The 12,826-nt window shown below is 34.6% G+C and overlaps 1 protein-coding gene across 2 annotated transcripts in view; it reads right to left on the bottom strand.

The window, feature by feature from the left end:
* Nucleotides 1-12,826, bottom strand: part of Krit1 (KRIT1 ankyrin repeat containing) — a 34,569-nt gene that overhangs the window by 2,447 nt on the left and 19,296 nt on the right. For both annotated transcript variants that reach the window (XM_010603491.3, XM_010603492.3), the window contains 5 exons: nucleotides 12,482-12,638; nucleotides 11,596-11,747; nucleotides 8,488-8,654; nucleotides 7,660-7,747; nucleotides 7,014-7,220 (listed from right to left, as the gene is read on the bottom strand). In XM_010603491.3, the coding sequence (XP_010601793.1) occupies nucleotides 7,014-7,220; nucleotides 7,660-7,747; nucleotides 8,488-8,654; nucleotides 11,596-11,747; nucleotides 12,482-12,638 (771 nt within the window). The remainder of the gene's footprint in view (nucleotides 1-7,013; nucleotides 7,221-7,659; nucleotides 7,748-8,487; nucleotides 8,655-11,595; nucleotides 11,748-12,481; nucleotides 12,639-12,826) is intronic.

Raw genomic sequence — 12,826 nt, 5'->3', positions numbered from 1 at the left:
TAAATAAATTAAAAAAAAAAAAAAAAAACTTTTTTTTTTTTTTTTTTTTTTGGTACCAGGGATTGAACTAGGGTCCTTGAGCCAAATCCTAGCCCAAAAAACTTTCAAAAGGAGGCATTAGGTTTCTGTGAACATTATAAACACATTCTTGCTTTCTATGTGTAACACTTCTTTTGAGTTGGTAAAAGGGACTGCACTTTCATTCCAAACAGTTAAAAACATACATTTGAAAAATAATCATTAAGAAAACAGTCTTGAGATAAATATAGGAAAAGTGTTGTATAAAAATATATTAATTTACATTAAATGCCTAAAAATGCGCAAGTATACTCTTTTAGAACTAGATCATATTCCTTTATGCAAAAGGAATTTCGTCCAACTCTAAGAGTTGTCAGAATCCAAAGTCCAAGTCCAAAGTCTCCTCTGCGATTTTAGGCAAAAGTGTCACATCCAAGGCAGTCTTCACACATGACAATTGGATGTTTCAGGCACATGCCTAGTTTACACTGACAGCACATGTACTTACTTTCCTTTCTGTGTGGCTAGACATTTTTGTTACCTTTGTTTTGTTAGGAGCTTCCTACTATATTGTACAATGCGCACTTAGCAAGAAAATAAGATACCAATAAAATACCAAATATGTACCGAATGCTTAAGAATAAACATCAACATTTTCACATCGGATGTTTACTTGCTTACAAAACCTAAAAGATAACATCAGAAATAACGAACGTGAACTACAATGTAAATACAAACAAAAGTCTACCACAGAAATAATCTTTGCTTTAACTGTCACACCCAAGGCAACCTTCACACATTAGAACTGCATGTTCCATACCCAAGTATTGCTTACACTAACAGCACATGTTTTATTTTTCTGTAGGGCACAGTTGACATCTTTTTGGTTTTCCTGTTATCATAGTAGGTCTTTGTGTCAGGGAGCCTTGCAGTTCACCTGTCAGCTCACCAGTGTCCTCCACAATTTTTCTGCGTAACTGCCTGTGCAGAGACATTTTGTTTTTCCGCTGCTATAAATGATCTATTATGAGTTTTAGTCCCAATCTTCTATGAAGATTTCTTTGTGGTATTTTGCACTTGTTACTTTCTTTGTAAACTATCAAACTATTTATGCCGTACATGTTTAGAATTGAGTAAAACGTGTTTCAAGTGACATCATAGTTGCTGCATAACTAACATCTACTCTTATCTTTGGTTTTGCTGTACAAAGTTACCATTTCAGGTTTCTATTTTGTTGAGGTTTCCCTATCGATATTTTCATTATTGTGCAATGTTATTAGCATCAGCAGTACCAGTTTGTTTTTCTTTGCCATATATGAGGCCAATGTTCTATTTTTCTGAAAATGAAAGATTGTACTACATAATACTGTTTTGAAACTACAACATTTCATTTGGAATTTCTGCTTTGTTCCTGCATACATTTCCTATGCTGGGCAACTGGTGCCATTAGTAAATGTAGCACTGACGGGAAACTGGTAAACCAACTATCAAATATCACATTTTTTTTTCTTTTTATTGAGTTCATTGGTACATTTTAGGTATACAGTACAATTACATTCATTATTGGAATCTTGTGCCTTTACATAACAGGTCTTGGATCTCATTTTTCCCCTTGTCCCTGCCCTCCCTTCAACTGCTCCTCCCCTCCCCGTTTATAAACACTTTATTTCCATTTTCTTCTATTTTTTTCTTTTCCCTTATTCCCTTTCCCCTACCCTTCCCACTTTCCCTACACCTTTAGCCCTTTTCTTCCTATTTCACATTGTTAATTATCCCATTAGGATCTTGTGTACGATTATAGTTTTTCACACCAGAGAAACTATGGGGTATTTACACATGTGTGACTTATTTATTTCACTTAGGAGTATATCCTCAATATGTATCCATTTTCCTATGAATGACTCTAATTTCTCATTCTTTATGGCTGAGTATTATTCCACTTTATAGAAAAACCACATCTTCTTTATCCAGTTTCCAATTGATGGACAAATGGGCTGTTTCCAAGTTTTAGCTATTACAAACTGTGCTGCTATAAACATAGGTGCGCATATGTCACTGTGATATGATTCTTTTAGTTCTTTTGGAAAGGTACCCAGCAGAGGGATGGCTGGGTCAAATGGAACCTCTAGTCCCAGCTCTTTGGGTTACATTTCAATTAGTTTGGGAGATGGAACAAGTCTATTCACAACATCATTTGGTTTATTATTATACAAATAAGGACCTGGAGGCTGAGTTCCAGGATAAATTTCAAAATCAAAAGCACAGTAACCTTTGCATCTACAAGGCCAAAAATTGTTAAGCCATATTTTGAAAGTTTTTTGGGCATATACTGCCTGAAGCTACAGCAACAATGAAATACTACAAGATGTTCATCAATAGTCATGTATTCAGATAGTGTATAAATTGTTTTACTATTACCCACAAATTGCTCAAACAATGAATGGTCAGCAGCTAGATTATTAGTTCGTTTTCTTTCTTGGTAGGTGGCTTTGTCATCAAACCTCAGGCAATTTTGAAGGAAACCAAATCTCCTCAGTGTTATTCTGCAAACTTCAAGCCCACACCCATAGCTTTTCCATAAGTCTTTTACATTCCTGTAATTACCAAGAGAAAGCCCTGCTAAGTACAGCAGACCTATGGATGCTTTCTTATAGCTAGTGAAGTGTCACAATAAATACATTTTTGAGTATGACTACTAGTGCATAGAGAACATTTTATTTGTATTTCATACCATGCCTTGACAGACTCTACTGCTTTCTGGCTGATGATTTGTTTGCTTGTGCTTGTTTACTGCTTTTTTTGTTGTTGTTTTTTTGGTACCGGGGATCGAACTTGGGTTCTTGTGCTTGCGAAGCAGGTGCCGAGCTAAATCCCCGGGCCCTTTACTGTTTTTTAATGTAAGACTGATGATATAGGATGAAGAATGTTTAGAAATGCTTGTAATGCTTTTTTTTTAATACCAGGGACCGACCTCATGCTTGCAAGGCAGCCACAGCACCATTGAGCTAAATCCCCCGCCCTCCTGAGGCTTTTTAACAGAATAAAATATCCTTAGGTACTCTTAGGAGGAACATGCCAGAGAAGGAGAGAGATACAAACTATCACTAGGCAAATACTCTACAAATATCTAGGGATTGAACCATTCAACTCTAACCTTCCAAAGTAATTAAAACAAAAGCAAAAGAATGCAAAACAGGAGGGTTGCATAATAAAAGCTGAGGAGAGCTGCCTCCCTTCTCTAACCAGGCTCTCTGTGGTCAGACTGGCCACCAGAAAGCCAAGCAGCCATTATCAGCTGCAGGTCTACTATGTGAAACAGCCAAGGTTTGTTAGTTGTGGAATATACAGTTTGCAAATTACCCAAGCCTCTAATTTTTAATGCTATTCTTTATGTTACCTTATTGCAAAGAAATAGAAGAAAAGCAAACATATATAGGACAAAACATGATCTTATGGCTAGCATTAACTTTTCATTTAGATAAAATGTGTGTCACAGGTGGAAAAGTAATTTTGGGTATTAAAAGTAAATCCAATGTTAAAGTGTGACTCCACTATGATTTTCTTAGTGTGATATACCTTTTGTATGGATTTCCCCGAATGGGATTTAATAACAAAATTAATAAATTCCTTTCTGCACCATACTACTACTTAACTAGCAAACTAACAAAGATATGTGTGCATTCTGTAAAGGATGATCATCAATCATAATTAGTGGCATGTAGTGTTTTGTTTCATTTCTTTTAATAGTATCTCATGCTGGAATAATAGATTGACACTGGCAAAAACTTCACTGTAATAGAATTGCATGTATTTCAGCTACTGCTCAGTAGTGTAAGCACTAGCATTACTTATACTGGAAGGAAGTAGAAGATCACCTGGGACACCATGCTGAGCCACAAGGACCTGGAACTCAGCCTCTGGGTTCTCCACAGCATAAGGAAATAGAAGGGACAGCTAACAGTCTGACCGGGTCAAACATGAAACCAATTACTAGGAGAGTTTCACTTCAGGACTTAAGCGATAGCCTACCACAGAGAATAAGTGTGAGATACGTGTGGGAGATAGGCCTGGAGAGAGCAAGGGCTAAACAGGGACTTCTGGGGATCCCTTAAGATGCCTGGGCTCAGATCAGAAAGATCATAGGCCTAAATTCTGTTTGGGGAGGCCAGTTTCAGTGGGGGTAATCATTAAAGGGGACAGTTCTAAAGAAGGCAGTTAATCTAGTGGTATGATTAAGCTCTGGCACTGCTGCCTACATCCAGCAGAAAATAGTGGTCTCAATTACTATAGGTCAATGTAAGGGTAGCCTGTTTTCACTAAAATCATAGTCCTTTTTGTTTTGGTTACAGGCTGTTCATGAGTAATTCCTGGAAATCAGTTTGATAATATCAAACTGTTGGTATCAGTTGACATTTTATACCACTGTTCTTTCTCAATTTACTACTATAGCCAAGGTACTATCGTAGTGGCTGGCAACTTGTTTTCTCTCTACCAATACAATGTACCCTGGTTCACAAACTTAATTTGTTCCATGATTTTGGGGATGATGGCTATGTTTGTGCTTGTGTGGGGAAGACAGCTGCAGTAGATAAGCAGAATAGATCAAGAAACAAAATCCAACAGTATACAAGAAACACATTCAACACAAAAGGAAACTCTCAAAATCAAAGGATGGAAAACAATATTCCATTCAATGGAAACCTGAAAAGAAGCAAGAGTAGGTACTCTATTTTCAAAGTGGAGTTCAAGCCAAAGTTGGTCAACAGAGGCAAAGAAGGACATTACATATTACTTTAAAGAAGCTATTCAATAGGAAGAAGAGATAACAAATATATGCACAAAACCACAGTGCACCCAACTTCATAAAACCCTAATAGGCATAAAAGATCAGATGCACAATCAATACAATCCACAAAGAAATATCAGGGTTGAACCAAACCTCTGAACATCACTTTCTCTAAAGTAGACCACATACTAGTTAAAAAACTCCCAACTCTCCACAAGGAATGCAATCAATATGTATTGCAAACATGTTATTAATGAAAGAATAAAAATTTAAAACAAAAGAAAACAAAACATAAGCTTAGTTATTAACTGTAACTGATTTGGAAAGTGGTTCTTCACAACCCCCCTCCCAATCCCCCCCACCCCAATCCTAGGGATTGAACCCCAGTCCTTTAAAATCTATTTTGAGATAGGGTCTCTAAACAGTTAAATTAGCCCAAGCTAGCCTTGAAGTTGTGATCCTTCTGGCTCAGCCTCCCAAAGTGTTTAGATTATAGGCACGTGTCACCACACCCAGCTTAAAATGCTCTGATGTAGACAAATATGAATTAACATTTGATTTTTATTAGCTTCCAGTTAAACACTATAGAAAGATATTCTTGCTTAACTGTGTTAAATATATTTAACAAAAAATCCTGCATTTCATATTATGATTCTGATTAGAAAACCATAGAGCAACAAATATTTGATTGAAATGCTATTTAGTGCTCTCACGGACATTCTATAATCTCCTCCATACTTTATTCTGTCCTCTAAAAGTCTGTCATAAGTAATCCTAATTTTCAAAATGAAGCACTTCTGTCAGTTATTGTATTTTTATGTTTAAAGTCTTCATTCTTTTCATTTAAACCTAACTGATATTTTGAACAGGATATAATCATATAGTTTACAAATTTAAGCTGCAAAATAGTATTATTATAGACTGAGTGTATCCCTCCCCTAAATTAGTATGTTGAAATTCTATCCCCCAATGTGATGGTATAAGAAAGTGTGGTAACTGGGTAATTGGAGTGGAGCCCTCTTGAGTGGAATTAGATTTTTGTTTGGTTTTCTTTTGAGACAGGACCTCAGGCTGGCCTTGACCTCACTATGTAAGCCAGGTTGGCCTCAAATTTTCAGAGACTTTTCTACAGCCTCCCAAGTTCTGGAATTACAGGAAGGAACCACCATGCACAGCTCTGAAAAACCTTTATTCAAGGGTCTCTGGACAGCTATCTGATTCTCTCTCCCATTTGACAGGATACAGCAAAAGTTGTCAATCTGAAAAAAAGCCCTCACTAGAGCCCGACTATGCTGGTGCCCTGATCTCAGACTTCTAGCTTTCAGACTGTGAGAAATAAATCTTTGCTGTTTCTGAGTCACTCAGTCTATGGTACTTTTTAATAGTATGTGTTAGTTACTTTTCTCTTGTTGCTGAGACAAAACACCCAACACCCAAAGTTGGAAGGGAAGGGTTTTATTTGGCTTACAGTTCATAGGAGTTTCAGTCCATAATTGGCCAACTCTAAGGCAGGGGTGACAAACAGGCACAGCAGAGCAGAAAAGAACATGGTGTACCAAAGGTATCAAAAGAGAGCTTCACTATATCTTTCTGCCTTTTATCCCATCCAGACTACTGGGATTAGGGCAGTACTAAATCACTCATTTACATGCAGTGGTTTAGTAATCACATGCCCTTAATCCCAGCACCACACGTTTCAGATTCAGCCACCTCTGACCAAATGAGGTTTTGGGGGACATCCAGACCCAAACCATAATATAGTATTTTGAAGAGGTATACAGTCCTCCATTTAATCCTGCTTCCCAATTACCTGGCTCCTTTGTCTGAAGACTCTGAGGGTTTATTTTTTCATGCATGCACAAGCATAAGTATTTGGGTAAAGACAGCATTAACTTCTTCACATATGCACAATGGTAACACACTACATATAAGTCAGCAAGCACCCTTTTCACTAGGTATCTCTTGTAAACATACCATTCTACAAAATTGCACTCTTGAGTTTTGTGGTTGAAAGGTATTCTAATGCAGAAATGTATAAAAATTAATGTTAACACCCGTAAGTCATTTAGTTTTCCCCCTTATTTTTTGCAATGAATGAAATTACAATGAACAGTACTAAAGGTGGGCCATTTCTAGATTTTTTCATGTAGGCTGATACTTTTAGATATTATATGATGTGACTAGTCAAAAACAGCTAAAAAAAATCTACCTTAGTTTCCATGTTGAGGAGATGAAGTCCTTTTATATTCACTCCTACGTACACAGGGATGACTTTATGATTACTGGGGCTTGCCTTTGTAAAGATCTGTCCGGTGAAAAAAGCTGCTCCATACGTAGGAATTTCCCAACAATTTTGTAAGAACATGCGCTGCAGGTGGTGCATTTCTTTACTGATGCCCTCACTTGTACTAAGGTTCTAAAAGCAAATAAGGTAAAATAAAAATAAGAGAATTGTACCTTTGACTGACATAGGTCAAATAAGCAATTTTTAAAATCAAAGTTATCTCCAAGGAAAAAAATTAAGGAATATAACCCAAAGTAGTTTTATTGTGTTTTAAATATTAAAAATATTGTCTATTCTATTTGATTTTAAGTGTTTCAAGGGCAGGAACAGTATACTATTTCAAATTTTTATCTCTGATCCTTATCATAGCATTCAACATATAGAAAGTACTCCATAATCTACACTGCTAAAAATAAAATATCACTACTTTCAGTTTCTGGTGGTGTAAAATAAAAGATCCATTTTTAATTTTGGGATTATGAACTTAATGTACTTACATTTAAAACATTAATAACATTAACAGAATTAACTAGGCCATAAAATGTCTTTTTATTTCTGTTAAACACCTTACCTTGTATTCATGAAGTATTCGATTTGTCCAGTGAGGTGCCTTACTTTTCAGTTTGGTAATAGGTACAATGGATTTTAGATTTTCTTCACTGTAAGCACACATGTCAATATCCTTTAAGTAAGTCATCTTTAGTAACTAAAGCATACTAATCCTTCTGTCACAAATGACTTTAAGTAATAATTTTTAATCTGAAAAATATTGTTTTAAAGTATCAGAGAACTTAAAAACCTTAAGAGTTCAAACTTTGTGTCAAAAAAATCACAATCTTAAAGCTAATTTAGAGAAATGTTTCTTCAATAATCAGGAAATATTTTTGAAAACTGAGTGCTTGCTTCAGCAGCACATTTGCTAAAATTGAAAACAATAAACAAACTTAAATGTGCTAAAATTTTAATGTTTTCTCAGCAAACATGAAACTAGTTTTTACTGTAGAATTTTTAAGTGCTTCTGCTTTATGAAAATTTTTATTACTTATACAAGTCAGGTTTTAGTACAATTATGTAAGCAAATAAGAAAAATAAAAAATAAATAAAAGTATGGAGTATTTCCATATAAGCAAAATAAGTTTTGAAAGTAAAAGTTTAAGAATGCTTAAAAAAACTTTAAAATTTCTTTTGCACGTTTGCAGTTCATGTAGTTTACTATTGTCTTGAGGGGTAGATACATGTAAACTTTAAGAGTTATTTTCCATAATTCTTTGGTTTTTTTGGTCTCTCACTCTGTGCCTTATACTATTAATTTTAAACCAATGTATATTTTCTAATAACATTTAAAAACTTTTCTGGTTAAAGAGAATTGAGCAAAATGCGCCTTGCATTAAATACTTACTTTAGAAAACCTTGCTTGTGTTTCTTACTCTCATAATTTCCATAAACAATTTGTAACAATAGACTTGCCAATGTTATCAGTTTAGCATCAGGAGCTGTATAAAAGCCCTTCAGTAAATTATATCTGGCTTCATCGAATAGAATAAGAATAGCTAGGGGATCTTCAATCTTAAAAGAAAATGTATAATCTGGTTATTACACTATAATTTCCCTTTAAAAAAATGTACAACTTGCTACTGTCTAATAAAGGAAAAGTAAAAGCTACATATTTGTATATAAATAAGCTGTCACTGTTTGGAGCAGGAGTTGGCAAAATTTTTCTAGTGGGAAGACAGTAATATTTTGAAGTGTAAAAACTACTAAATTTCTGTTCCAACTATTGAATTCTGCCATTATAGCATGGCAGCAGCCACAGGCAACATGCGAACACAAGGCCATGGCAGTGCTCAGATAACTTTTTATAGATAATGAAATAAGAATTCCAGACAATTTTCACAAGATAAAATATTGTTCTTTTGAATATTTCAATCATTAAAACATACAAACAAATATTCTTAGCTTTCCAGCTATTACAAACATAGGCAGACATCAGGATATGTCCATAGGCTATAGTTTGCTAACACCTCATTGACTATGTAATAATATCACCGTCAGTTTGTGGATATGAATAATTTTTGGCGTAATTTTATCCAAAGTTTTACATTCCTAAAATATTTTTCTATTATCTACATTTCATACAATATAGTAGTGAACTTCAAAGAACATAAAAGAAAGTCTGTCAATTCCTAGAACAAATGTAATTTTTTTTTTTTTTTTTTTTTTGAGACAGGGTTTAGCTATGTAACCCAGTACGGCTTTGAACCTGCAGTGATCCTCCTGACTCAGTCACCCTTGTGTTGGGGTTACAGGCGTGTGTCACTATACATGGTAACAAATATAATTTTAAAGAGCTTCATGTTTTAAAGCAAAGATTTTAAATTTTATTGGAATAAAAAGACTTTGTAATATCAAGTAACATTAAGGAGGGTATAGTTTTTTTTTTAATTAAAAAAAAAAGTCTTATCCAATAAGCTTAACAAAGGTAAATGCCTAAAATCACAGCACTCCAGGCCAAAACAGGAGGATTGCCTTAAGTTCGAGGCCAGCCTGGGCCACCCAGTGAGTTCAAGGCCAGCCTGCACTACACAGCGAGACTGTTATGTTAGTACCACAATATTTTGATTATTTGAGTGTCATACTATGTTTTGAAATTGGGAAATGTAACCCCCTAACTTTATTCTTCTTTTTTTCAAGATTGTTTTGACTACCTGAGACCCATTGGCATTCTACTTGAGTGTGCTCGCTTTGGCAGCACATATACTAAAATTGGAATTCTACCTCAAGACAGCCTTTTACATTTCTGCACACAACATTGTTCGAATTTTGTTGAAGATTACTCTGAAAAAGATTACTCTGCACGCCTGTAATCCCAGCACTCAGGAGTCTGAGGTAGGAGGACTGCTGCGAGTTCGAGACCAGCCTGGGCTACACAGTGAGTTCCAGAGCAGTCTGAACTATATAGTGAGACCCTGTCTCAAAAAAACTAACAAAAAAGATTACCCTGAAAATGTAGGTCACTTTGCTAGTGACTAACAGCTCAACAATATTAGGTATTCTTAACCTTGATCTTGGGGATATCTTTCTAATTAATTAGGTCGTGTTTTCCAGTAATGTTCTGTATTTGCAATATATGTTTTGAACTTTTTTGTTAACTCCTGGATATTTTATTCTTTTAGGTGATACTTTAATGTGTTTCTTAATTCTCTTTCTGGATTACTCACTGGTGGCAAACAGAAACACAAACTGCTTTTTGCTTTTGTTGAACTTTTATCCTACAACTTTCCTAAATCAATGTACTACAATGATCAGCTTTCTTATGGATTCTTTGAAATTTCCTATATATAGGGTATTGTTATTTGCAAATAGAAAGTTGTATTCTTTCCTTTCCAACTTGGATGACTTTTGTTTCCTTTTCTGGTCTAATAGCTCTGGCTAGATTTCTAGTATACTGTTAAATCACAGTGCTAAAAGTGGGCATTCCTATACTGTTCTTTAATCATAGGAACAAAATTTTCAGTGTCTTACTTTTGAGCATGATGTTAGCTGTGGGTTTTTCATAAATGCCTTTTACCATGCTAAGGAAATTTTTTTTTTTTTTTTTTTAATTTGTTGAGTTTCTATCATGAAAACATGTTAGATTTTTTAAAAAAAATTTAAATTTTGATTAGTACCCATTTGCAGGGATCTATTTTCTGTTTTTCATAGTTACCATTATATTTAGATTACCATACTTAAAGATGTTATAATCTTTCTTCTAGGTTTCTCCCTTGTTTAAGACATTACTTCATCTCTTCTTTAAAATAATATCCACATACAAACATAAAAGTATTTTGGTTTTTTATCAAACCTATATTCTATTCTTTTTTTTTTGGTACCAGACATTGAACTCCAGTCCTTGCACTTGCAAGGTAGGTGGCGGAACCACACAGCTAAATCTCCGGCCCTTAAATTCTATTCTTATTTGTAGTTCCCTGCTTGACTCAAGAACAGTTACTTATCATGAAAAATAACTTTCTTACGTCTTCCTTGCAAATATATTCGTTTTTTTATTTTTTTGTGGTATGTGGGACTGAACTCAGGACCTTGTGCTTGTGAGGCAGGCACGGTGCCACTGAGCTAAATCCTTGGCACTTCCTAACTATTCTTAAAAACTATAAAATTTTTCCCCATTTCATTGCTAGTTTTATTTATGATTCTTCTGTTTCTTTCTTAAAAAACAATCAGGGCCAGGGATTTAGCTCAGTGGTGCCACTGCCTGCCTGGCAAGTACAAGGTCCCGAGTTTGATCCCCAGTACCAACAAAAAAACAAAACAAAACAATGAGACAATAAGAGTGGAAAGGCAAAAATACAAATTAAGGGTTTTGTAACTGAAACTATAAATACCATTGGGATGTAAGGACTGAACAGAAAAACAGAAGTAAAACAACCGAGTTGCTTCTAGTGTCTATGATAGGAATCCAATAGATTTTGTACATTTAAATGACTGTAAATAAGATTTCCAAGCAAACCTTTTTTTCAACTTCTAGAGGAAGTCTCACATCTCTTCTTAGGAAAAGCTGTGGCGTTTCTCTTTGGGGATCCAAATTAGTCAATTCAGCAAGTATTTCTGGCCAGTCATGAACATGTTGTAAGGGTTTATGATAAGGCTTAAGCTGAAGGCCTGAAAAACATCTTTACTTTTATAAATGATAATGTAAAAATAAATCAATTATATCAATGCATAGAAACTCCATATTAAACTAGCTGTATTCAAGTACCAAATATATATAAATTAAAGGTCCAAATTTAAACCATTAATCATTTTTACTACCTAATTTGTAGGTAATTGGTTTTAGAAAGATAATTATAATTCTTAAAATTTATCAAATGTACACAAAATTCTTAATTCCATTATAGCCTATTCAATGACATAATGAATATGGTGTTAAAATTACTACAATTAAACTACTAGATAACCAACCACATCAATCATCATTAATTGTTTACATTTCTGTAATACTGTGACAAAGCTAGTGACAGGTTGATTTTAACTTAAAAGGTTTGATAGTAAACTACTGTACAGAAAAAGAACATCTGTATTATTTTGAAGTTAAGACAGAAGAAAATAAAGACAAACTGTATGAGGCTACATTTTTAATGGTATTTAAATCAAATGCCACTGCAGGAGATAAAAAATTTGGGCTCCTACAACTTATAAAATGCTTTGAAGGGAGGGAGGGGGCCTAGGAGCTTACCTGCTTGAGCAGTTTGAACAGTAACAATTTATATAAAAGAGGACACAGTATTGTTTCAAATTTAAAAGTCAATAATGAATATATGTTATATGAATAGTTTACCAACCTACTACTGAAAAGGATTAATAGGGTTTGAACAACAGAATAAAAAGTTTCTTACTAAGGTTTTCTGAACAAATCCAAATAGTGAAATATTGCTGAGTTTCTTGAGAGAGACGCATGCCTTCCATTATTTGCTGTACTGTGGTATTATTTCCATGCTTCAGTTCAACAGAACGGTATGATCCATCCATTCTGTATATTCGCACTTTTTCATACTGGACAAGAATGATAAAATTATGTATCACAACTAACAAGATACTTCACTTTCAACTTCACATTATTTAGTATAGACAGAGCTTCACTACATAGGCTGGCCTTGACCTCACCATGTAGCATAGGTTGGCCTTGAACTCAAAGAGAGTTCCCTACTTTAGCTCTGGAGTGCTGGCATTAGTTTTTTTTT

This window comes from Fukomys damarensis, unplaced genomic scaffold (genome assembly GCF_012274545.1).
Source record: "Fukomys damarensis isolate Sample0158 unplaced genomic scaffold, DMR_v1.0_HiC HiC_scaffold_4, whole genome shotgun sequence".
Lineage (NCBI taxonomy): Eukaryota > Metazoa > Chordata > Mammalia > Rodentia > Bathyergidae > Fukomys > Fukomys damarensis.
This window is presented reverse-complemented; position numbering and strand designations above follow the sequence as displayed.